General features: G+C 51.6%; 1 protein-coding gene across 1 annotated transcript; it reads left to right on the forward strand.

Annotated features, from left to right (window-relative positions):
* The first annotated feature begins 303 nt into the window (after positions 1-303).
* On the forward strand, positions 304-25,858 carry TMEM72 (transmembrane protein 72). Its single transcript, XM_011978575.1, has 5 exons — positions 304-572; positions 16,730-16,796; positions 20,841-20,912; positions 22,480-22,619; positions 23,494-25,858. Exons 1-5 carry the CDS (start codon positions 503-505, stop codon positions 23,973-23,975), a joined length of 831 nt encoding a protein of 276 aa, XP_011833965.1. The 5' UTR covers positions 304-502; the 3' UTR covers positions 23,976-25,858.
* Positions 25,859-25,998: the final 140 nt, after the last annotated feature.

Genomic DNA, 25,998 nt, shown 5'->3' on the forward strand with positions numbered 1-25,998 from the left:
TGCAAGAGCACTGTCCCCTCCAGAGCCTGACGCTCCAGACCCCAGCAAGTGTGAAATCCAGGTGTGACTTTCTAGGCATGGCCTGGTAAGAAAGGGCCTGGCCTACTCCTTGGCTCCCTCCTCCCAGCCAGAAATGGTTAATTGCCAGCTCCAGGCTGCCTCCAGCCCAGCCCTAATCGCCGATCTCAGACGGCTGGGCTGCGCTGGGGCTGAGCGGCTCCAGCCCAGGCTGGGGTTGTGTGAGCAGCGGGAGCATTCTTCCAAGGTAATGATTAAGCTGAGTCCCCGGCAAGGGCACGGGCTGAGCCGGGAAGGTGAGCCCTATTCACACCTCTACCAGGCTGCGGTGGCCAGGACTGGTTTGGGAAGGCAGGGCCCCGGTGTGCAGGGGCCCCGAGCCAGCAGCCACAGCCTCCTACCTGCACAAGGGTGTTCGGGAGCATCTCAGGGCCGGAGACTTTGCTGCCCGCCCTGCCGGGACTTTGTCCTCACCCCCAGCACCATGAAGCTCCAGGTGTTCTGGACTGGGCTGGAATACACCTGCCGGCTCCTGGGCATTACCACTGCTGCAGGTAAGACCCCGCCTCCTGGCTGCTGATCCTTGCACACTGGCACGGCAGATAGGGCTGCCTGAGGGGTGGGAGGTGGCTGAAAGACAGCAGGCACATCTGGCCACTTCTGTGCTTCAATTTTTTCCCAAGACCCCCAGAAACACTGCTCTGTAGAGCAGCAGCAGGTGCAGTGGGGTGAGCCTCAGGCCGGGGGCCAGAGGGCTGGGTGCTGGATCTTTGCTTGGCAACTCACCCTCCCTGTGACCTTGGGAAGCCTCAAGATCCTCATCTGCAAAATGATTCCAGGGGTCTACCCCACTTACTCAGAGAGTTGTCATGAGATGGAGGTGGAGACAGAAGGTGAAGGTAGAAAGGGCTGGGCCTCGCTGTGCAGCTACAAAAGGTCAGCTGAGCTCATCCTGCTTTACTCAAACCATAACCCTACCTCATGGAGAGAGAATTCCAAGTCATGAGCAGCTCTGCCCAGTGGGGACAGCCTGAGCTAGGCTGGACATGGAGATCACAGGCTTCCCTCGGGCCCATGCTGGACCCTGTTAACAGAACACCCTGTAGGAACCTAGACTCCCGTCTGAGGTCTGGCTGCAGGAGTGAACTGTGGTCTTAGCAGCAGAGATGCTTCCCAGAGATGCTGGGCTCCCCTCCCTCACCCAGTAGAATCACAGGGCTGCTCAACTGGCCAGGAGGGCAGATTGTTAGAGCAGAGCCCACAGCCACCATCCTGAGCCCTGCCTGCTCACTTCCCCAGGGCAGGCCCGACCCTTAGCCCCATGCCCCCTACAGGGCCAGGATCTGTATTGGGGAAGTGAACGGGCAGCACTCTGAGCCCTTAACTCTGAGCCACATCGTCCCCTGGGGACAGAGAGGAGACACATCCCCTATCAAAGCCCTTCCCCACCACTGGGCAAAAGCTTACCCACGGGTCTTGCCAAATGGGGAAGTTCTCCTAGGTCAAAATCACGCAGTGCTGGTTCCTGCCCCAGCCCAGTCACTTGCCTGACCTTGGGGAGCCCCTGCCCCCTTGGCAGCTGCACTTTCTGATCTGTATGACGGAGATGCTGGACCTGCTGGCCACGTGTTCGGACAGGTTAAGGATGCAGGAACTGAGCATGGCTAAGTGGAACTGAAGATGAAAACCTCTCAGCAGAAGCCCCCATGACACACTCCTGAGCTCAATGGGAAGCTGGGTCATTTCAGGAGCACTGGACTGGGTTCAGCCATGAGCTGACCAGTAGGCTCTTCCAGCATCTAGGCCGTGAGTTAGATCATGAAGGGCTGCTGGATGGTTTAACCCCACCCCTCCTGCTATAGGATGGAGCACCTGAGCTCAAATGCGAGTGGTGACCTTGCCCAAGGTCATGCTGCATGTCAGAGAGACAGCCAGCCTGGAACCCTGGTCCTTCAACTTTCACAAAGGCCAGAGCTCTGGCCAAAACCTTCCCTGCCTTGCAGAGTAGGAAGCCCTGCCTAGCAGGCAGCAGGAGGAGGTTCAGAATTGCTCTGCTGAGGCTCTGAGTGGAGGCGCTGATGGAGGAGCCAGATCCAGCCACTTTCAGAATCACGTTGTCATCTACACTGAAGGGAATGATAGGCAAGATCCCCAACAAGCAAACAAGCCATCCTGGGGAAAGGAAGGCCACCCTAAATAGGTTTCCATATCTGTTGATCTGAGTCCACCCTGCTCCCTCTAGACTTTGGTTTCGAAATCTGTAAAATGCCAAGAATCCCACAGTTTCCCTAGCCACACTTCACCCAGAGCTGAGGCCCACCTCCTGTGGAGAGGCTGTTCTAAGATGTATGTATCTATCCTTCTAATGGATTAGCTAGAGACAGTTTAACAGTCTGATTTATCTCAGTCAATGGAAGAGTCTGCGGCCCTTGACACTCCCATGTGCATGCGCGCGCGCACACGCACACACCCACACAGACACACACATACACACACACACACACACACACACACGTGCACGCGCGTATAGTGCTCGTCTTAACCACAGCCTTTATCTCCGTACAGGGGACTGCTGTTATGCTGAGAATGGGCCTCCCTCTTGGTTTTGATAGGAGATGCAGACTAAAAATAGGCCATGAGTTCCCTTCTAATGGCCAGGCTTTCAAATGATCTTGTTTGGGCTTTCTAGAGTGCTGGGAGTGAATGGGAAACTAGAGAGAGGGGTTTGGTGTTCTTGGGCAAATCTTGAGTTTCTTCCAGCATCACTGAACTCCTGGTCTATTTCCAATACACAAGATTTGCAAATTCCTTATTCTCCTAAGCCTCTTTTTTGTTGAAATCCTCTGTTGAGAACTCCAGGCCTCATTTACAAGGGCACTGCTGCTAGAGAGGAAATAACACTGGAAATAGAGGGCCTCACTTTGCAGAAACCCTAGGGAGGTAGGGAGTGCGGATTTCTTAAAAGCTAGGAAGACATGTGACTCAAGGGTACTCACAGTGTCAGCTGCAGGGACCAGGCAGCTGCTAAGAGGCTACAACCTCTCATTAGCAGCCTCCTCCCTGGACCCCCTGCAGACAGGATCAGGGCTGTCAAAAGCACTGAGGGTACCTGGTGGGTGCTTCTGCCAGCATGTCAAAGTCCTATGACTGTGGATGAAGCCACAGCCTTCGGATGATGCCTCCTTAGGATTCCTCGAAGTCCCGCAGGCCATTCTTGCCCCACCTCAGTGTCCAGCCCCACATCATGAGGGGTCCTAGAGCACAGACGCATCATTGCCGCCACCAAATGGGGATAAACAGGCCTCGGGTAGTAGCACCTGGGTGGAAGTGTTTCTAAAATTAGAAAATTCATTCCCTCTGAAAATTCCTTCCATATGGTTTCCAGGACATCACAGACCACTCTCGCATTGTTTACACCGGGCTCATTTGCATCACCTCCCTGGCTCGGGATGCGGGGGTGGGGGGCAGGCGCACGTGCGTCCATGTGCATGCATGCACCAGTGTGATGTCTAAGTGCCTCAGTTGCTGAGACGCGGCATCCACTGCTGCCCATGGAAGCAGACCCAGCTGGGAAATGGCACACAGGCTGTGAGAACTCCACATTACCCTGTGCGGATGCCGGGGCTTCTGCCTGTCCATCCCTCAAAGCAAATTCTCCCTGTGTCCACTGCAGACAGGGTAAAGGTGTCCTGAGTGCAAGACTCAGGCCCCAAAGTAGGCTTAGCCCTGTGACAGGTTCTCAGCACAGACCAAATGGCAGGAAAGGGGACCTGGGAAATGGGTTTAACTGAGCCTGGAGCACAGCGGTCCAGGGCGCTCCTCCTCTGTGAGATGAGAAAGGACCAATCCCACAGCATTGTCCCGATTGCAGGCTAGGAAGGCAGGGTTGGCTTCCCTTAGAACTTCCGCCATCCTCTTACCCTTTAACCTCAGGGGAATCGCGAATAACTCCCTCACCACTCCCCAGCTCCTGCCAAGGTGGCCAGGACGAGAATGGGAAGAGCCCCCTGTGTGGGGCAGAGGGTGCACCTCTCAGGCTGTCCAGGCTGGGCATGGAGGGAAGGGGAGGCATGTCCCCGGGCCCCGCCTCGTAGAGAAAGGCCTCCCCTCCAGGCTGTGTCCTCACACACAGATGTGCGTGGGCTTCCCCAAAACAGGCTTGCTCAGAAAATGTCTCTGCCCGCTTGAGCAAGGCCTGCCAATTTCCCTCAGAGCAAAGAGGCTCCAGCTTGGGGCCCCACTGCCCCATCTCCAGGGCTGAATTTCACTTTTCCAGCCTCTGCCCAGAGCAGGGATTGCTGAGAATGAACATGATTATTTGAGTGTGTATTCACATAATACTCAAAGCCCAAGCTTTGCACTACATATTTTAAATGCAGTATCTCATTGCATCCTCCTGTCCTTGGAAGCATCATCATGTTCATCCTCATACCCACTGTACAGGAAGGGAAACCGAGGCCTGATGGGGTGAAGAATCTTGCTCAGGGTCTCACACCAGGAAGTAAGAAGACAAAGTTCCACTTGATGATGGTCTGCTCCTGAGGCCCCATTCCTAATTGCTATTTCCTCCACCTAAATCAGGATTTAAAAGCATGTCTCGTAGTATTTTGATGATCCCAAGATGCAGGATGAAAAACACACAGAGCAGAGCAAGAGAGGCCTGATCAGAACTGCCCATCCTCTACCCTCATGCTCCTGCCCTTGGCCAGTTCTGATCAGGCAGGTGGAGTCATGGTGAGGACACACGTACACTGAAGCACATAGTCAAGGGTCATCAAACACTTCCTAAATCTCAAGACACCGATATTCATTGCACCTGTCCATTCTCTGTCTCAAGATGCTTTAACCAGCACCACCATGACCTTCTCTAGCCAAACCTGCTTCTGGACCCCATCTGGCGACAGAGAGATCTGTACACATTTCCAGAGGGAACTATCACGGTAGGGCTTGCCTTGATGGGTCCAGAGGTGCAGGGCTGACTGCATGCATTATGGTCATTGTCTCGCTCCAGCCCCACAAATGCCTGTGAGGCTGGAGTGCTGGGTTCAGTCCCATTTTACAAATGAGGAAACTGAAGCTCAGAACACTGAGGTAGCCTGGCAGAGCTCACATGGCCAGGAGACAGAGATCTGGTGTTGGAACTCCACTCTGCCCAAACACAGGACTGTGCTATGGCAGCTCCAAAGCAAAGGGCATAGCAGAGCCAGCAGGGACATGAAGGGGATGGAGGCAGAGCCATCCTGAGCGACCTCTGCTTGTCAGGCTGACATGCTGTTTCTCACAAATTGAGTGCTTGGGAACAGCCTGGGATCACTGAGGGGTTTTGTTTTGTTCCAGGTTTTGACCCATTAACCTGTTTCTCTATATAATAGATGTGGCCACATTTTCAACTGCTCCCATACTTTCCACACAGTTAGAGCATTGGCTTATTAAAATAAATTAAGAGAAAAGAAGTGTTTAAAACCCAGCTGTTCTCATTATATTTTAAAGGATACAGCAAATGCATAGTTGACCTTAGCCCTGTTCAAAGCCTTCAGGAAAACAAATGCTTCTGAAGCGACCATCTTGGGCCCTCCATGCTAATTTCACCCCTCTTACATGTATATCCCCATGACCACTTCCTGCCGTTGAAGAAAGCGTCACGCACTCCAACGCCTTGCAGGTGATTTATCACCCAAGCAAGCCCACATTGCGTTTTCAGACCTTCCAAGTGAATAGTGACTGTTTTCCTCTTCTGTTACAATTGGCTCCACGAGTAAATGGAATCTGCCTCCCTCTGTTCCCCCCACCTACCACCGACACGCAATAGGATTTAGTTCAAACATTTCTTTCTTCACAACTTTGTGCCTGTGCCTTGCTTCTAGCTTTATAACAAGAAATCTGAAACTTCAATTAGGTTTCATTTACTCGGCAAACTGTTGCTGAGTCCTCAGTCATGCAGTGTAGACACTTGGATTAGGATGGCAAGACCCCGCCCTGTGGGAGCACATAGGCCAGACAGAGAAGCAAACTAGTAAATGCACATCCGAGCACCAAGCACCACAGCGTAGTGTTTGGGAGATGGGTCTGTGTCCTGGGACAACCACTGTATCTACCCTCTGGAGTTGTGAGGACTCAATGAAACAATGGCTAAAGTAGCAAGCTGCCTGGCACATAGATTCTCACTCAACATAGGCTAATTTTAGAGGAACGTGCAGGGCATGGAACTGCATAGCATGAGTTATCGGCTCCTTTTGTAGGATGGAAGAAGTAGGAAAGTCTGAGGAAAGGAGCAAAGCAGTATGTGACCCATGAGGCTGGAAGGAGGAAGGGGCTACACTGTAAAGGGCATTACGCTGGGAAACATTTCTCATCACATTCTGAGCTTGGGTTGTGAAGATCAGCCCACGGAAACTTGGCTATTTCTACACCACATATAGTAAGCCAACCAGAAGAAAGATGGCAGCCCTGTTTTACTTTTCATGGGATGACAGCTCTTTCAAGATTGTCCTGGGTTCTATTCAGCCTTCTGAAGAGGGCTGTGAACAAAAAGAAATGTTGTCTGACATAAGTGGCTGACACTGTGGAGAAGGGGCTCAGGAAGCCCCCCAGGAGGCCAGGTAATGGTCAGATGAAGAAGCCTGGTGTGTGTGGAATGGACAGAGAACAAGGGGGACATGGACAATGCTTTCTGGAAACCTGTCATGTGGATGAGTGAGCAGATGCATTCTACCTAAACACTGAGAAGGAATAGGAAGTGAATACCTCGGTTCTCCCTGACATTGAGACCTAGAAGAAATTTATCCTGTGGGCCTGTATAAGTTTGTTTTCATGCTGCTGATAAAGACACACCCAAGACTGAGCAATTTATGAAAGAAAAAGGTTTAATTGGACTTAGAGTTCCGTGTGACTGGGGAAGCCTCACAATCATGGTGGAAGGCCAGGAGGAGCAAGTCACGTCTTACATGGATGGTAGGAGGCAAAGAGAGAGAGCTTGTGCAGGGGAATTCCTCTTTTTAAAACCATCAACTCTCTTGAGACTTATTCACTATCATGAGAATAGCATGTGAAAAACTTGCCCCCATGATTCGATTACCTCCCACTGGTCCCTCCCACAACAGGTGGGAATTCAAACTGAGATTTGGGTGGGAACACAGCCAAGCCATATCAGAGTCCTTACAAGGGAGATGCTATTCTACGTGAGAGACTCTATCCTCAATACTGCCAATGAACCACGTGGGTCTGCAGAGTCCTTCCTCATCACCAAAGAGTGGGGTATCAGCCCAGATGCCTCACAGGTGAACTCTACCAACACTTAAGGAATAAATAATATCTATTCCACACAAAGTCTTCCAGAAATTTGAAAGGAGGGAATACTTCTCAATTCATTCTATAAAATCAGTATTTATGTGAATACCAAAACTAGACAAAGATATTACAAGAAAATTATAGATTAATATTCTTCATCAACATAGATGCAAAAATTCTAAGCAAAGTTTTAACAAATACAAATATATTGAAAGAATAATATATCATAACCAAGTGAAGTTCATCTCTGAAATGCAAGCTTGTTTTAATATTTGAAAAATCAATCAATGCAACTTACCATGTGATATGGACTAAATGTTTGTGTCCCCCCGACCCCCAGTCAAATTCACATGTGGAAATCTTAACACCCAAGATGATTGTATTGGGAGGTGGGGCCTTCTCTGAATGGAAATAGTGCCCTTATAAAAGAGACCTGAGAGAGTTCCCTAGGCCCTTCTACTATACAATGTGCGGTAATAGTGAGAAGACAGTTTTCTACAAGAAAGGGGTCCCTCAGACACCAAATCTGCCAGCACCTTGATCTTGCACGTCCCAGTCTCCAGAACTGTAGGAAATAAATTTCTGTTATCTATAAGTCACCCAGTATATAGGATTTGGTTATAGCAGCCGAAATGGACTAAGATATCATATTTAAAAACTAAAAAAGAAAAGCCATATTATCATTTACATAGACACAAAGTTTTAAATAAAATACAACATTTTTTTATGATTAAAATAAAACTATCATCAGCAAACTAGTAACAGAAGGAAACTCCCTCAACCTTAAAAGGTCATTACAGAAAACATATATCTACTTAAATGTAAAAGGCTAGGTGCTTTCTCCTAAGATTAGGAACAAGGCAAGTGTGTCCACTCTACCACATCCAGCCAGCATTGTACTGGAGGTTCTAGCCAGTGCTAGAAACAGAAACAAAATGCATACAGGTTGTCGAGGAAAAAGAAAAATTGTATTCACAGATGACATTATCATCTATAGAAAATCTAATAGAATCTACCCCAAAAGCTACTTGAGCTAATGGAGGGAATAGCAACATTGCAGTAGACAAGCTCAATATATAATAATCAACTGTATTTCCGTATATTAGCAACAAACAATTAGAAAATGAGATCTTTAAAAATACAATTTATAATAGCATCAAAAATCTGAAATATTTAGGGATAAATCTGACAAAAGATGTAAAACAAACTACACCAGAAACTAGAAAACATTGCTGAGAGATAATAAAGAAAATCTAAATGAATGGAGATTTATCTTATTGATGGATCAGAAGGCTCAATATCGTTAAGACATCAGTTCTCCCCCAAATTGCTGTACAGTTTCAATATGAGCTCAATCTGAGGTCTCTTCCAACTGAATGTCCAGAAATATCTACCACGAAATCCTTCCCTTTTCCCACACTGTCTCCGAACCCTGGCTCATGTATGTCAGCTGAACTGATCTCCTCACGCAGGTAAACCTCCCCACCATGCTTACCGTTTACCACAACTTCTGAGCTAAGAAGCCTGTGGCTACTACTTACTGTCCCAGTGAATTCACAGCAACCGGCTCCAGCAACTCCATCTTGGAAATGGTACAAATCTAGCTTTTCATCTCTACCCTGGCGGTGACCACCTCTCCTGCCCATTGTCATCAGCCTGGAGCATCTTTCCCTGAGATGTCCTTGGAGATCCTGAGTCCAGCAGGAGATGAGAATGAAGGGAAGCAATAAATATACATGGTGGGCTCTGAGGCTGCCCTCAGCAACGGTGAGTACAACGTTCTCATCCAATGCCCAGGGCATCCAGTGCAAGGTCACTGCCTGATACAAAAACCCAGTTAGTGTGGCCTCTGATGACTGTGAAACATCCCATGTTGCCACCAAGGGCATCACAATGAATGCAAGACATATGTCACAATTCAACCCATGGAGTCAGAACGGATAAGCAACAGTGGACCATGAGGTCAACCCTATGGCAAGAGCAGCAGCAGCCTGAGGCCAGGAGAATATCCCCTCAGTAGGCAGCCCCACAGATGGCCCCAGCCTCAGGAACATGCTGGCCTGAGCCCTGTGGGAACCCTAGCAGGGTTATGGAGGGCTAACACAAAAGATGTGGAGATAGATGGGAGTTTGGGTCACTTATATCCCAACTGGGCTTTGAGAAGGGACGTCAAAGTAAATTAGTGAACAACAAACAACATTGGTGCACAGGGAAGAGCTTTTTGGATACACACAAAAAAACCACAAGTGTGTTAATGGAAGCAAAGGATGAGAATAAACCCTCTCCTTTCCCTGGAGAATACTGATGGGAACCGCCTGCCTCATAATAGCTTTCCTAGCCATCGTCTGCATTTGTGCAGCACTCTCATTTACTTAGACTGAGCAGCGGTGGGCACCATTTTGCATGTTTTTATTTTCCCCATTTTCCAGAAGAAGATGCAGACCAGAGAGTTAATCACTTTCCTGAGGATGCAGGACTCGGCTTTTCTGATGTAGGCCCCGTATTCTTTCTGCTCCGGTGCAGCCGGCTCCTAGCTTTCATCCACCTATGCTGAGACCACAGCTCTAGGATGATAAGAATATTCACACAGTGGCTGCCCTGCACAGGGCTGCACCACAGGTTCTTGGCCCAAGATCTCTGATCTCTGCTAAGCCTGAACTACAATAAACAGCTCAGAAAAGCAACACAGAAGCAAGCCCTGGCCCCTGAGAGAAGAAAATTCTTGTACCAAGGTTGGATCTGGCCCAGACAGGAGGGACAGAGACTGGAGGGAAGGAGCTAATGAAATGAGAGAGGCCAGGCTTGTCCATGAATGGCTCCATCAAGGTGCATTGCAAGGGACCTCCTGGGATCGTGCAGGGAGTGAGACAGAGGTGTGGGGTGAGCTGTGCTGGAGTGGGCATAAGGTACCTCTGTTGGGCTGGGGTGAGAGTAGCTGGGGAGCCTGAGGTGGGATAACAGGGAGGGATGGAAGGAGTCAAATGCCACTAATGGCCGTGTCAAGCAGTGCTGTTCAGTGCTCCCGTGCCCCTCCATCTGGGCAGGAAAGACAGCACAGCCAGATTGAAGCAAGTCTCAGGGTGATTCTTTCTTGCAGAGAATTTGGTGTTATGAGGCTCTGATTCTGGAGGTAGCAGGGCCTTTGTGCCACTGTTTGTCTCCATTGATTAGCTCCTAATCATTGATCTGCTAATCCAAAGATCAGCTCTTCAGTCCCTGGTCCCAGATCCGGGCAACGCCCCAGGGGTATCTTTTCCAGTGAATTGCTAATTCAGGCCAACCACTTCCACATTGGACTAGCATCCTGTGAAGGCAGAGTTTCCAAGACACAAGCCTCACTGCCCTGTGAGAAGGATGGAAGGCCAGAGCGCAGGCCAAATTCCACAAGGAGCTAGAAGCCCTCAGACCCTGAGCCACCCAAATCTCTGGATGCCAGGGCCAGGGAAGGATACCACTGTCAGGGCCAGGGAAGGGCCTACACTGCCCCTGAGAGAGGGAGTGCTGCCTTGGGCTTAGAGTGAGGGCCACATTAAATTACAATGAGGGCCTCCTTAATTTTACAATAAGTACCCCCTTTATTTTAAGAGGAGCACCGCCTTCATTTTAGAATACCTCCTTAATTTAATGGCAAATACCGTCTTAGTTTTAGGGAGAGCACCTCCTTAATGAACGAGCACCTCTGTAATTTTAGGAGGCGTGACTCCTTAATTTTGAGCCCTGGTGTCTTTCTGGGCCCACCCTGGTCCTAGTTCTCTGGGTGCCGTAATTTCTTTGTGTTTAACAGAGAGCCCCGCCTAAGTCTGGAAACCTGGCAGAAACCTAAGGTCCAATTCCACAAAACAAGGATTGGGCCACCCTCATCCATGGGTTGAAGTGAGGCCTTTGAGAGGGCGGGGGCCCACCTATGCAGTCTCTGGGAAGAGACGCTCAGGAGACCAGAGAGGAGCTCCTTCTCACCTGTGCCAATCCCATCCTTCATTCAAGCCCACACTGAATTTCAGGCCACATTTCATGTTCACCTCCTGCCAATTCTGGAGACTAGTCCCCTGGAAAAAAAACTTTTGGGAAACTCCAGGCCCTGAGTGAAAACACTTTAGAGTCCTATATTTGTGTCATGTGGAACTGTGATACCTTCCAAAATATTTTGTTCCCAGTACAGTCTAGTCAGCACACCAGGCTAGGGGCTTCCACAGCCAGGCCCAATGTGGCTGTCTGGGGTGAGTATTGGATACAGTTCACAAAATTCCTACAGCAAGGAATCTCACTTCTTGCTTTCTTCACTTTTTCTACTGGGAATGTTTGCAAAATGCAACTGTGGGAGGGACCTGCTTTAGATGATACAGTGTTCTGCTCCACAGATCCTCTATGAAGTCTTAAGATATAAAACCCCCAATAGGATTCCATGACCCAGTGGAAGTCCCCAGACACCACCCCTATTCCTTGGAGTCTGAATCTCCAAGGCTGTGGGGCAGGTGCTGCAGGACCCGGAAATGCTTACTCCTGAGGAGTCAGAATATAATGTTTACTCCTAAGAAGTCAGACCAGACACAGAGACTTCCACGCCAAAAACCTCAGGTGGCTAGATGACAGAATAAACTGCTTTTCCAGTTACCTGTGTGTGGCTGCACAACAACCCACTCTAAAACGTAGTGATGTAAGACTACAATCATTTGATTATGGGACATTGTGGCTTGGGAATTCTGGCAGAACACGGTGGAGGCGGCTCACCTCTGCTCCATGATGACTGGGGCCACAGGTGGAGTCACAGGGTGGCTGGCATGGCTCACGTGGCTGAGGTGGCTCATCTGGTGCTTTGGTTCTGATTGTTGTCTGGGTCCATCACTTCCAGTCTGTGTCACATCTGCTGGTGCCAGAATGTCAAAGATAACTTCTTCCATCATTTGATCCACATCCCACAACCAGCTGGGGCTGTTGTGCCTCTCTCTTTCTCCCTTTCTCTCTCTCTCTCTCTTTCGCTTCCTTTCTCTATTTCTCTCTCTTGCTGTCATTTCTCCCTCTCTCTTTTTAGAAGTCTCTCTACAAGGCTGGCTTAGGCTTCCTCACAATGTCAGTCTCACTCTTCAGGGATTAGCAGGCGCGTCTTCACAGCAAAATCATTCTTAGCCAACTTTCCTGAGAGATGGCAGCCAGCACATCGCTGAGAAAACTGGGAGACTTTAGGGTTGGCAGTTCCCACTTGGGAGATGTGCAGATGAAACAAGACGTACAGAGAGAGCCTACTGTCTACATGGTGTGTGGTGGCACCTGGGTGAGAGGCAACAGGGCTGACATGCCCAGGAAGCTTCCAATCCCAGACACCTCCTGGCCAGCCCACACCTCTGCCCCCTACTGCCCAGATAAAGCCCAAACATCGACATGCAAGGGCAGGGCATGCCTTCTGCTTTATGCCTGGGAAACCTCCTTCTCTGGGTCCCCAGACAGAACAGACCCTCCACTCTCCTGAGCCGCTATGCCAAGCGCCCTGCTGTGCCACTGGACAAGAAAGCCACCTGCACCACACCATCAGGAGCCACAGCCAGAACAGTGCTTCAAGCCCAAGTCAACAAAGAAACTAGCAGATACCGTGTGCTGGGAGAGGAGGTGACCAGGAGCACCTGGAGCTTGTCTCTGTCCCTCAGCCACCACCAAATATCACCGAAGTCTCTCACCGTCTGCACGGGGTCAGGGAGCTTTCTGAAATACCAGTCCAAACATGAGTCCCTTCTGCTCACGCTGTACAGCCCAATATTTAAGAACCCTGCAGTCGCCTTGATCCACATACACTGCCCATTGCCCCCGACGGTGTCCCTGCTTCTGCTGTTAGGGGCTCCCACCCCCTGCAACGCCTGGCCTCTCCATCTGCACAGGTGCATTCCTGCGGCTTTTCTAGTCCACTCTGCCGTCATCTTTATTCATCTTCCCTGATAGTCCCACGGGCGGCCCCTCCTGTCTGGCCCCAGAGCTCCTGGGTGAGTCCCTCATCCAGCCTGGGTCACTGCCCTCGCTGAATGCACTTTTCTCAGTCCACATCACATCTCTCCCGCTGGACTAAGCCTACCCCAGCCGTGAGCCTGGTGCCTGGCCCAACCAGTAGCCACAGAAGACCAGGTGGGCCTAGGAGAAGTGGCCAGGAGCCGCCCCCCAAGGAGAGTGCGCCTGTCGCTCCCAGCAGAGCGGCCTGAACATCAAGACCAGAGGCAAACAGAGCGGACGGAGGAAGGACTCAGTGTGAGTCCATATTGTCTCAACCTGGCATGCTCTGCATCCAGGAACACGCACCCCACAAGTGGGAGGATTGAGCAGAAAGCAGTGACCCCCTGGCCTGGATATCAAAGGTCTTTACAGCCTCCCACGAGCGCCCCACTGATCCCCTTCCACCTTGCGTACATTGAGGAGCCATACTCCTGGTTCCCCACACTCTCCTCCTCCCGCCAACTGGCATCCCTCAGTCTCGACACGCAGAATCCAGCTGACTATGGTTGGGAGGGAGCTTGTGGGAGTGACTCCACACTCCTTAGTACAAAGTGACTGACTGGATACTGGGAAAGCTGCCAGGGCCAAGTTGGGGGGAAGGAGTCGCCTCTGTGCATTGATCACTTGACATCTATCAGGCACTAAGCCGTGCATTTCAGACTCCAATCCAAGCAATTTTCTCCAATCCAAGCAATTACTCTGAGCTATAACTTATTCTGCTGCTTCCACAGATGAGAAAACACAGCTTGGATGAATTAAGTACTTATCACTTGTGTGTAATAATACACAGAACTGGAATTTCCATCCAGATCTCATTTCTCTGTTGCCATTTTTTGATATTTTTTTAATGCAAACCAGCACTGTTTCTACAGTGTTCCTCAAATGCCCCTCTGACCGCTGACCCCTTGTTTGTCTAAAGAGTACAAAACGAAAGCATCAAAATAGCTCTCCACATGCTAAATGGGTGCAGATCAGGGAAGAAGCTGAGTTCCCAAGACCCTTTCCTGCCATCTGCTGGTCGTCTGCCACTAGCCCCTGCAAAATGGCCAACATGACATGCCACGTGAGTGGATCCCAACCTGCCCTACAGCGTGCTCAAAGCAGACATCAGCCCTGAGTCGAACACGCCTTCCTGGGCCCAGGGCAGCAAGCACTTCTTCCCCATCCAGTGATTCACTGAGCACCCGTGACATGCTTGGTATCAGTTAGCTCATGACCACTGTGTGCAGGAGGTATGATGAGGAACAGACTCAGAGAGATTGGGTGACTGTGCTATGAACTGGAAAATGAGAGACCGAAACTCAGGATCTGACCTGGGCCTCCATCCGTAGTTGGTTGGTTGGTTTGACTTACATTCTGTGTGCCTCAGTTTCCGCTATGTAAAGTGGGGATAACAAGAGTACCTTCTCATAGGACTGCTGCAATGATTCAAAAAGCAAATGAATGCTGGGTGCTGAGAACAGGACATGGTGAAAACCATATAAGTGGCCATTTGCCTGCACAACACATGTATACTCACATATTCACACATGTACATTCACATGCATACACTCACATACACTCACACACATTCACACACAGGCACATATATACTCACATACACTCACATTCACACATACATTCACACACATGCACTCACATACACACACATGTACACACACATACACTCACACAGTCACATATCTACTCACATATACATATACACTCACACACTCACACATACACTCACACATACGTGCGCTCAAAAGCCTACCCACACACATACACATGTGTCCACACACGTATAAGCACATGCTGGCAGGCAGTGGATAGCAGGAAACTGTGCACCACCTAGAGCTGGCTGCCTCCATCTGGTCTCTAGGCCCTCACTTTCCAGCATGTATCCTTGAGTGAACTACACAGGCCACTGAGCCTCACTGTCCTCCTCTGTAAAATGAAGAGAGTGGGACTCCTGTGCCACGGGCCTGCTGGAAGGGCCGGGATGTGTGCACCATGGTGTGGAAGCTCTGAAGTGCTCTGTAAGTTTGGACCCTTCAGTTAGGCTGACACTGCAGGGGTATGTGGCCCGCTAGCATCATCCGTCCTTGCCCCAGGTGAGCCAGCAGGGTAGCTGAAACCTGGAGAGGGTGGGAGACTCAGTGTCTGCCTCCTGTGAACCAAGGGGCTGGTGGCAGGTTAGTATGGGCAGTCGCCCATGAAGCACAGCGGAGCCCCAGAGCCCTCCATCCATCACTCAGAAAATATGACCGCCTCTTCTTGCCTGCCTAGATCCAAATGCTCTGTCCCCTTTCCCCGCCCCATATCTCCACCATCACCCCTCCCACCCTCTACCCCTGGAATCGAGGAGTGGAGTGCTGGTCGCTTCAGTGCAAGGCTCTTCCCTGCTCTCTGGGAGGGGCGTTTCAGCATTGGATGAAGCGCCCTTCAGCTTGAGACATCAGGGGATGGAAGCCCACACAATGTCTCTGCCAGGGAAGAGAGGAAGCATCAGAAGCCAGGAAGCAGCCCCATGAGCAGCAGGGAGGAGGGGCCACCCCCAGGTTGCCAGGGACGACAACCCAGCCCACCATCTTTGACTGGGAGGAAGAGAAGATGAAGCCACACTCCAGCACACAGCAGGGCCATCATCAGAGCCCAGAGAGAAACAGGGTGCCCAACAGTGTAATCAGTTAGGGACAAAAAGATGTCTGCTCAGCAGGCCGATGCACTGCCCCTGGAATGTTTCTGTCAGGGACTCCAAGGGTCAGTGCTGTGCTGATTGTGGGAAGCCATGGGAGCCAGCAAATCCCTGTGAGGAGAGCACCCAGAGACAGCAAGTCTGGAAAGGCAGGTCCGAGATGAAATTCACCCAGGACGAATGGAAGGTCATCACCAACTGCCACAAAAGGGGACGAGGAGAGCTGAGGCTGAGCAACATTTCCTTGTCAGGGCGAAAGCCCAGGGGTTTAGTCAGCACTGGGTCCAAAGAAATGAGCAATGAGTGTGACCTTCAGCCACCCCTCAGCAAGCAAGACCAAGGCCACACAACAGCAACCAGTGACCCAAGCAAGAGAACAGGGCTGGGGCAGGGCCCATCCATGGCTAAGCACTGAAGCCAGACACACAGCACACACTGGGGTGGGCCCCAGCACGTGGCAGAGAACAGCTGTGAACCAAGGGGCTGGTGGCACATTAGTGTGGGCAGTCGCTGGGGGCACTAAGGGTGGCTGCTCTGGGGAAGCTTAATCAGAAGACCTCTGGGCCTTTGCCTGGAGTTCCAGGAACCAATCCAGGAGGCTTCCTGCTCTCTTGCACCTTGCTGGTCATAGCTGCCTGTGTCATGAAGAAAAGAACCTACCTTGGCTCTCAGTCCCTGGGAAGAGGACTCACTCCAGAGCCAAGGTACCCCCAACAGGGCAGTGCTGTAGTGTAGAGCTCCAGGCCCACTCTTCCTTCTTCTCTTGCCCCTTAGTGTTGATCGGCGTGGGCACTGAGACCTTCCTCCAGGGCCAGTTCAAAAGCCTGGCTTTCTATCTGCTGTGAGTATGTGTGCATGTGCCACTTTTGACCTGTAAGTTCTGCTCAACTCACCCTACATCTGTCTATGCAGAAGGATGGAATGGACGGAGCAGTCCCCTTCCCATGCTAATTCCATCCTATCTCAGGGGTGAAGGGAGTCGAGGGGGGCTTTAGAATAGCTCCTGGTTTGTGCAGACCATCCCATAAATCAATGAATTATCCTTTCTACCCACCCATCCATCCACCAATTCATCCAGCCAGCTGCCCATCTATCCATCTATCTGCCCATCCATTCATCAATCCACCCATCCATCCATTCACCCACCAATCTATTCATCCATCCACCCATCCATTCATCCATCTATCCAGCCATCTACCCATCCATCCAGCTACCTATCCATCTATGCTCCCACCTCTTCATCCACCTGCCCATCCATCCATCCATTCCTCCATCCATCCACCCACCCATCTATCCATCTATCTACCCATCCACTCACCTATCCATCTATTCACCCACCCATCTATTTATCCATCCACCCATCCATCCATCTACCCATACATGCATACATACATATACACACCCATTTACCCATCCACCCACCCATTTGTCCATCCATCTTCCAATTCATCCAGCCAGCCACTCATCTATCCATCCACCTGCCTATCCATCCATCTATGCACCTACACATTTATCAGTCCATCCAACTACCCACACACCCAACCATCCATCCATCCACCCACCTATCCATTTATTCACCCATCCATCTATTCATCCATTCACCCACCCATCCATCCATGCACCCACCCATTATCTGTCTACCCATCTATCTATTCATTTACCCATCCATACATCTATCCATCCATCCATCCACCCACCTATCCATCCATCCATCCACCTACTCATCCATACACCCACCCACCCATGCATCTCATCAATCATGTATTTATTCAGCAAATATTAATTGAACTCTTGTTTTAGATAAAGGGGGATCAGGTCAAAGGAATATATATTTGAGCTTCTCTACATGTCAAACACAGTTAAATGTCTTAGTTGCATTATGTTCTTTAGCTTTCACAGCACTGTAGAAGTGCATATTGGCCTAGTTTTACAGATGAGAAAATTCAGAAGGAGTAAGCAAGTTAGCCCACATCACCAAGCTCATGAGCAGCAGGATTCAGATTCGAACCCAAGACCCTTTTGTTTCCCAGACAATGTCCTTTCTTCTCCACCACCAGCTACCTCTGTAAATTGTGTCCTGACAGGAAGGTGACCCCTGTGCAATGGTGTCCAAGGGGGTTAGAAGAACCTGGGTCTCTGCCACAGCATCTCTGCAGCCCCATTCTGAGGGGCTTCCAGCAGTTTCTTCCTAATGAGATAGGAAGACTGTGTGTTCTAGCCCCACAAATCCTGAAGAACTTACTGAGCTGAGAAGCAATAGATAACAATTTTCCAGGCTGCCCCACAAATGTCCGGTTCTGCCTACAGGGTCCACCAGGCTGTGACCTCCACTCCCCTCCCTCCTCAGGATCTGCCTCCACCTTCAGGTGGCAGCTGACCTGTGTTCTTAGCAGTCTCCACCCTCCCGCCTGAGAGCAGGCCCCTTGCTGTGTTTGGGGGCTCACATCTGTCATCTCCTAGATGCAGGCCACCCTCCAAGCCCATTTCCACACTGTCTTCTAGACACACAAATCTCTCTGACAGCCTTCAAGGGCTCCCACCACCTCTGGTCAACACCCTGTGCCATCTTTTGGCCTCTGCCTCACTTCTTGCCACTCATGTACAGCCCGGAGCTTCTGACTCTTTCAAACTCACCAGCATGGCCTCGCCTCCAAGCTTCACTCATTCCATTGGGTGCCCAAGTACCTTCCACCCATTTCCACCTGCCCAATGCCTGACACTCCTTCCTGGCATTCCGCCCTGGCCATTGTGCCCTGAGCCTGGAGCCCCTGCTGGCTGGCAGTGACTTCTCCTTGTTCTGAACACCCTCCATGTCTAACTGACCCTGTCCCTGGCCGCTGTGCACCATTGCCCTGGGATCCAGAAGCAGATGGGCCTTCCTCCTCTCCAGTGAGTACCTAATTCTCGGGTCAGGCCATGGCAGGTGAATGTAGGCTGCCTTCTGCCCAGAAACCTGTTCTGTCTCTGTTTTGAAGGGACCCTATACCCATGTGGTCTCTGGGTGGTCCAGTCCAGCCTGGGGTCCCCTGCCCCTCGCTGTGTCCTGCTCTCTAACATCTGCAGGATCAGCACGCACTGCCTGCCCTGTCTGTCCCTCCCTGCCACTCAGTAGCACCAGACAGGAAGTCTGAATGAGTTCCTTTATTCCCCAAGCCTTGATATATTCCTTTGTCCCAGGGTGTAGGAAAAGTCAGTGGAAATTGTTTTGCGAAGCACATGTATTGATGGGCCTGCTAGGCACACAAGCTCTGGAGCCTGAGTGCTGGGTTCTGATCTTTCCCCTGCTGCTGATAAGGGGCCGTCGGTGATGGGGCAAACTTCTCTGTGCCTTACTTTCCTCATCTGTAAACTGACAGTAATTGTAGTGTTTATTATAAAATTGTTGCAAGGACTAAATGAGTCGATATTTGTAAGGCCTTTAGAACTATGCCTGGCCCATAGCAATCATTACATAAATGTTAGTGATTATATTTTAAAACCAAGGGGCAACTTGGGAGGCATAGAGAGTGAGACACTGGGAGGCATAGAGAGTGAGAGGAGTAGAGATCACTAAATGATGTAAATAATCACATGGAGAGAGAAATGATAACAAGACTTGATATAATTACTGTGTGCCAAGCATGGTCCTAAGTGCTTTACAAATATCGTTTAATTCTTAGAACAGTTTTACTGTTGATGCACTATAATAACCCCAGTTTACAGCTGAGGAAACTGAGACACAGAAAGGTCACACCTCTCACCTGTGATTATACAATCTAGAATCACAGAGTGTTTCTAGATTGGTAGAAACACCCGTGGCTCTGAGGAAACCCTGGCCCCGAGCCACCTTCTGCACAACACTATCTACTTTCATTCCTTCATTCATTGCAACGCCCATTAATGGAGCCCAGTAAACCCAACCCACTGTGAGCCTGGGCTGTTCAGAAGAATTAGACAGGGAACGCCCGCTGGGAGTTCAGAGATTGGTGGCTCTGGTCATATGGTACCACGTGGAGAAGTAAGAGGAGGTCACCAGACAGACTGGAGAGGGAAGGGGAAGGCCTTCCAGGAAGAGTTCACTTGTGCAAAAGTCCTGTGGCACCTGATAGCTTCTTGAGTTGTCAAGGGAACATGGAGGATAGGCAGTGAGACCCTCTGCAAGTACATATGCCCATTCCAATGATTCTAATGTGAGTCCAGGAGCAGCCTGGGAGCCATGAATTCTACTCATTCTTCAGGAGATGCTGATTGCAGGATCCCTGGACCACACTGGGAGCACGAGTAGACTTTGAGGCATTCTGTATCAGGAGGAACATGATCAGATTCAGGTGTCACGCAGCCCAGAGTGACATAGTGGAGGAGCAGGAGACAGGGCTGGGGGAAGTGAGGAAGTGGAGCTGGTGCAGGGGTCCAGGGGGCAGGGCCTAAACCCAGGCAATGTCCATGAGGTCAGAGAATAGAAGCAATTTGGAAGGTATTAAAGGAATGTAATCAACAGCTCCTGGTTACTGTTTGGACAATATGGAAAGGAAGAAGGAAAGGGTTAGGAGCAGGTCCAGCTTTAAGGCTGGGACACAGGCAGTGGGTGTCCATCCTGGTGACCAGCAGGTAGAAGGACGTGCCTGCCAGTGTCACACAGGGTACCAGGTGAAGGCCATGTCACCTGCTGGCCACGGTGCCCTCCCCACCCATCTCTGAACCCCAGATGCCACCTCTCCCCAACATGGCCCAGTACAGAACAGGCCATGGCCTGGAGACAGCCCCTGGTGAATGTTGTCTGGGGGAATCCAAGTCAGTCCATTGGCTGTAGATGTGATGTCAGGAGGCCACGTGTGAGAAGATAGCCCTCAGAAAAGCAAAGGAGGACAGCGGTGCCAGCCTCCCTCTCACCTGTCTTCACCCGCAGGTTTACAGGAGCCGCTGTCTCCATATGCGAAGGGGCCTACTTTGTGGCTCAGCTGTTGGCCATCTGCTTCCAGTAAGTAGTCTCCAGAAAGACCCTCCACTGTTCGCCCCAGCCCCAGACACCACAGATGTCTCCACCCAAGAACCCGCAACCAGGGAATGTTCTGCTCCTGAAGCCACCGTGGACAGGATCCCCCCCACCGAAGTACAGCCAGCCTGGCCTGGAGGTGGGCGCAGGCCCATGGGCTCCATTGCCTTCTTTGCCATGGTCCCAACCAAGAGAACCAACCGACACATTCATTCGGGGCCTGTCCTTGCTCAGAATCCCCAGAAAAGTCCAGCTCCCCCTCACCAGGAGCAGCCAGTCACTGGGCCCCAGTGTCTGAGCCATCTGCCACAGGATGAGGACCCTTCAGAAGGCCCAGCTGGGAGTGAGCAGACCTGGGTCTGGGAACTGGCTCTGTCTCTTCCTAGGGCCTGGGGGCAAGTCAGGGGCGGTCCATCTCTACACCCCTCCGTGGGGCAGGAGTGCAGACCCTGCAGGATCTCATGAGGCCCTTGCTGCTTCCCAGCCTACACTCAGTATGTGGAAGCTGTCATCGGTGAGACCAAGGACTGCGGCTCTCAGAACCTAGACACTGGTCTCTGGGTGGTCAGTGAGAGAGCCAGTCTTCAGATCCAGCTGTCCCAGCACCTTGCAAGGCCACTAGCTGCTTCTCAGGCTCACCAGCCCTAACGCAGAAAGCTTTCTCCCTTTCTGCTGAATTCCATTGCCAAGGTGTGTTTGAAACTTCAGCTGGGGAGAAGGCTGGGGAGGAATGGACCCTGGATGGACTCCACTGCACCCCCCCTACCATACACACACAGGAATGGGCACCAGGGGGCACCAGTGAGCCACGGCAGTCCAGCCTGCTGAGCATAAGAAAGCAATGCTTTGGGTCACCTGGACAGCCTGAGCACTCCCTCAAAGCTAGAGAGGCAGGATGCGCCTGTGTAGAGCCCCAGCTCTAGGCCAATTCAGAGGATGAAGGCGCTGGGTCTAAAGGCAGGCACTTGCCGCCTGTGAAACCTGGAGGCAGCATCCCTGAAGGAAGCTACTCAACATCAGGCTTCTGCCAGGGCTATGTGTGGTCCCCGTGTATACAGTTAAGAAAGAAGCCCTTTTGGGCCGACACTGTCGTGTGCCTAGGCAAGGCTGGGTGAATAAGGCACAGCTGGATTCCAGCCTGCTCACTCACCTGGCCAGGCCTCTTGTGCAGTGCACTACAGGCATAACTGCCCCAGCCAGGTGGCTCCCGATCTGCACACTTTCTCTGCATTGGTGCAGACTTCCCAGTGAGCCCTGGGCCTCCAGGTCTCTTCCTCACTAACTCATGCAGCATCCTGAGAGTTTAACTTGCTTCCCCCTCGACCAGAAAGACAGGGCTGGGCAGCCTTTCAAAAACGTGTGGACCCTCTCGATAGACTCAGGCAAGTCTACTCATTGTGGAACCCACACCAAGGACTGCTAGGGCCTCCTGTTCAGCCAGGGCCCACTGCAAAGCATGCCCACAGCAGGGCCCGGCCCAGACTCCATGGCATCCAGTCTTGCTGAAGTTTTCCTGGGACACATTCTGCTAACCTGGGCTCCCTCTCACCAGGTGTCAACCAGGATCCCTGGCAGACAGAGTAAGGGAGAAGGCTCACTGGCTAGGCTGCTTCCAGAAGTTCCTGGCCTACCTGCTGCTGTCGGTGGCCTGCTTCCTCCACCCCGTCCTGGTCTGGCATGTGACCATCCCAGGTAAGAACATGGGGTAGAGATATGCAGCCCCAGCACAGGTGGGCTCTGAGCAGGAGGGGCTGAGCCCCTCAAAGTCTAGCTCCAGTGGTGGCTCCAGGGCCCTTACCTGCCCCACTGCCCTCTCTAACCTAGAGGGTGGGCATGAGGAATCACAGGAGTGCCAGACATCCTCCATGCCGATCAGATGGCAGGAATGTCCCAAGAAGTGCATCTTTCCTTCACAGAGCCGTCCAGAAGTGGAACCGCAAAGGGGACCTCGCCTTTCCTCCCGCTGACCGTGTGTGGTCTGAGTTTCCCAAGGGTGTGACATGGCCACTTCCCTGCCCAAACCCTTCCGAATCTCCTCAGTGCCTACCCATTCAGGTCCAAACTCCTCAGCCTGGGTTGAAAGGCACTTCAGGGTGGGATCCCAGAAAATCTTCACACCCTCATCCACTTCCACCTCACCAAGTGCACACCACTGGCCAGCCTGCTTTCTGATCGCAGAATCCAGAATTTCTTGCTCCCACCTCTTCAGTTTCATCCATGACTTTTTCTGCTAGTGTCCTTCTCTCTGCTCCCTGTCTGTGAAAACTGTGCCCCCTCCTCATGAACCCGTCTACAATACAGGGAAGCCAGCCCTCCAGGGAGACCATGTTGAAAAGCAGAACCCCCATCCTTCCTGCCATTTAGCATCCCCGTCCCAGCCTCCAGGTGGACCTCCAAATCTGATGTGGGGTGTGAGGACAAGCCAGACCAGAAAGCCAGGGCCACAGGGGCCTGTGTGTGGCCACACAGCGCAGGGTTACAGGAGTCCTGCTGCACAACATGCTCTCAAGGGCTCTGGATTTTCTCCGCAACTCATCTAATGTCCTGATCTCTGGCTCTTTTCCAGGCTCCATGCTCATTGTCACCGGCCTGGCCTACTTCCTTCTGAGCAAGCGGAAGAAGAGGAAAGCTGTCCCCGAGGTGCTGGCCTCCCCAGAGCAGTACACAGACCCCTCCAGCAGTGCCGTGAGCACTACCGGCTCTGGGGACACAGAGCAAACCTACACCTTCCATGGGGCCCTCAAGGAGGGGCCCAGCTCCCTCTTCATCCACATGAAGAGTATCCTGAAGGGGACCAAGAAGCCCAGTGCTCTCCAGCCCCCCAACACACTGATGGAGCTGAGCCTGGAGCCAGCCGACTCCCTGGCCAAAAAGAAGCAGGTGCATTTTGAAGACAACGTGGTCCGCATCGTCCCCTCCCTCGCCGAAGGTCTGGATGACGGGGACAGTGAGCCAGAAGAGGAGACTACCTCTGACACGACACCCATCATTCCCCCTCCCCAGGCCCCAGTCTTCCTGTCATCTCTTACAGGCACTGGCCTGTTCTGAGCGCCTGTTCTTGCTCCAGCCTGGAGGACACTCAGTGAGGGGTCTACCTAGCTCAATGGCCCTCCCTGGAGTTTCAGGGTCTTCTCAGGTCAGCTTTTCAAGGGGTAAACAGACACCCCCACGCTGGCTGGGCCCCTGAGGCCATCAGGAGGTGTGACTGGCCAGCGTTTCTGCAGAGGCCTCGAGGGAGGCACAAACAAGGCTCATGCCACCTCAAGCCAGCACAAGCTCCTTCCTCCTGGCCACAGGTGGGGAAACACATGCTTCCCCAACGAGACCATCACTCCCACTGCGCACGAGGCTGCAGGTGCCATTGCCTCAGCCCAGAAAGGACAGAGGATGTCTGCCCAGCAAAAACCTCTGGCCTTTTCTTACTCCTGATCCAGGGCCCAGCACTCAGTGAGGAACCCGTGATCCACCCATCTCTGAAGGCCCAGGGAAGTGTCAGCAACTTAAGCATCTCTAAGGCAGGAGAAGGTGGCCGTGGGTCTTGACCAACCAAGACTGCTCAGGGTCAGGAGGGGAGACTGCAGGACTCTGGTGGGAGCAATCGGGCCGTGGGCCGCATTCTCTGCATGCTCCAGGGCTGGGGCTGAGTTGCTCAGGGAAACAATGCCGCGCTGTGCTGACTGTGGGAAAGCCAGGCCAGATGAGCAAAGCTCATTCCAGAAACATGGCTGGGGGTTTCCAGCCTCCTTACCACATGGCCTTTCCAAGATTCCAAGTTGATGATGCAAACTGAAAGCAGTGAATGCCAGGACCCAGAAGGCAGTGCCTGCTGTGTGCAGGACCACAGAGGCTGCCCGGGGGTGGCACAGCACAGGGAAGTGGCAGTGCCATGTTTAGATGTCTGGTAGCAGATTAGGTGATAAATATAAATTTCTTCAAAATGGAAGGAAGTGAGTGGGGAGGAAGAGGAGGGAAAATGGGAGGACAGGAGGAAGGTGGACAGGCAGGCAAGTTCTCTGCCATGGGACCACGGAAGTGACAGTTAACCCAGAAGGAACAAAGACATCTGAATCAGATATTCCTTTGTAAATCTGTAGAGGATTTGCAATATAGGCTTTACTTCTAAAAATTGCTGTCGGGTCCATGAGGCTGTTGCCAGGAAGAGCAGACACACCATTCTTCGTGGCAACCGCAGTGAGGGAGCAGTCAGGAGGAAGAGTCCTGTGGCTTCCCAGTCCCTGTGGGGACTAATGCCAAGCTCTGTAGAATGAACCTTAGAGCACATGCTCTATGGTCTAATGAGAAACTTGGGTTTGTGCTTTCACACATTTCAATGTTCCCTACGGGTTATTTTACAAAGGTATGAAAATAATGGCCAACAAGAAGCTAGTATCAGTTTGGGGCCTAAATGCGGCAGGTGTTCCTGATAAGTAGATAAGTAGAACTCTTCCTGCAGTAGCCCAGGTCTCGCCAGTCAAATGACAAATGGCTAATCAAGACATTCCGGCAAGCCCTTGATGGTGAGAGCGGCAGAGCTGCTTCTTCAGCTGCCATCAAGGCAGGACCTCAGGACCTGACTGTCCACAGTCAGAAAAGAGTGAACAATATGGGATATGGGTATAGGTAGGTGGTAGGCAAGGATGGTGCCCCATGGTTGATGGGTCGGGTGTCTCAGGCAGGCCCCTGTGCATGGAAACAGCCTAAGTGCAGAGGTGCCAGGCGTCTTTCCCATCATCCATGGAAGGAGAATGCGATGGCCACAGACACCCTCATGGCACAGACATGACCAGCCTCTGACGTTCTTGTGCATCGGAATAGCTCTGTCCTCAGAGCCCCAGTCAGCAGAGCTGGATGGCCAGGTCGCAAGAAGCAAACCACAAAATGTGACGTCAGAGCTGTCAGATCTCGTTCAATAAACACTTCAGTAAACCCAAGTGCAGAGTGTTGTTTTGGGTGTGTCTTAGAGATGTGTGTTGGGAGCACCCTTTTGGAGGTGTCCTAGAGTGTGCGCTGGGAGTTCCAGTGACGATGCAATGGAATTCTGAGGCACCTAGGCTTCCTGGAGATTGCCATC

The sequence above is a fragment of the Mandrillus leucophaeus genome, unplaced genomic scaffold (genome assembly GCF_000951045.1).
Source record: "Mandrillus leucophaeus isolate KB7577 unplaced genomic scaffold, Mleu.le_1.0 Scaffold197, whole genome shotgun sequence".
Lineage (NCBI taxonomy): Eukaryota > Metazoa > Chordata > Mammalia > Primates > Cercopithecidae > Mandrillus > Mandrillus leucophaeus.

Coding starts and splice junctions, on each gene's coding strand:
- TMEM72 (XM_011978575.1), top strand. CDS start 503: ATGAAGCTCCAGGTGTTCTGGACTGGGCTGGAATACACCTGCCGGCTC. Junction 16,797..20,840: donor AGCCTGGCTTTCTATCTGCT/GTGAGTATGTGT, acceptor CTTCACCCGCAG/GTTTACAGGAGCCGCTGTCT. Junction 22,620..23,493: donor CTGGCATGTGACCATCCCAG/GTAAGAACATGG, acceptor GCTCTTTTCCAG/GCTCCATGCTCATTGTCACC.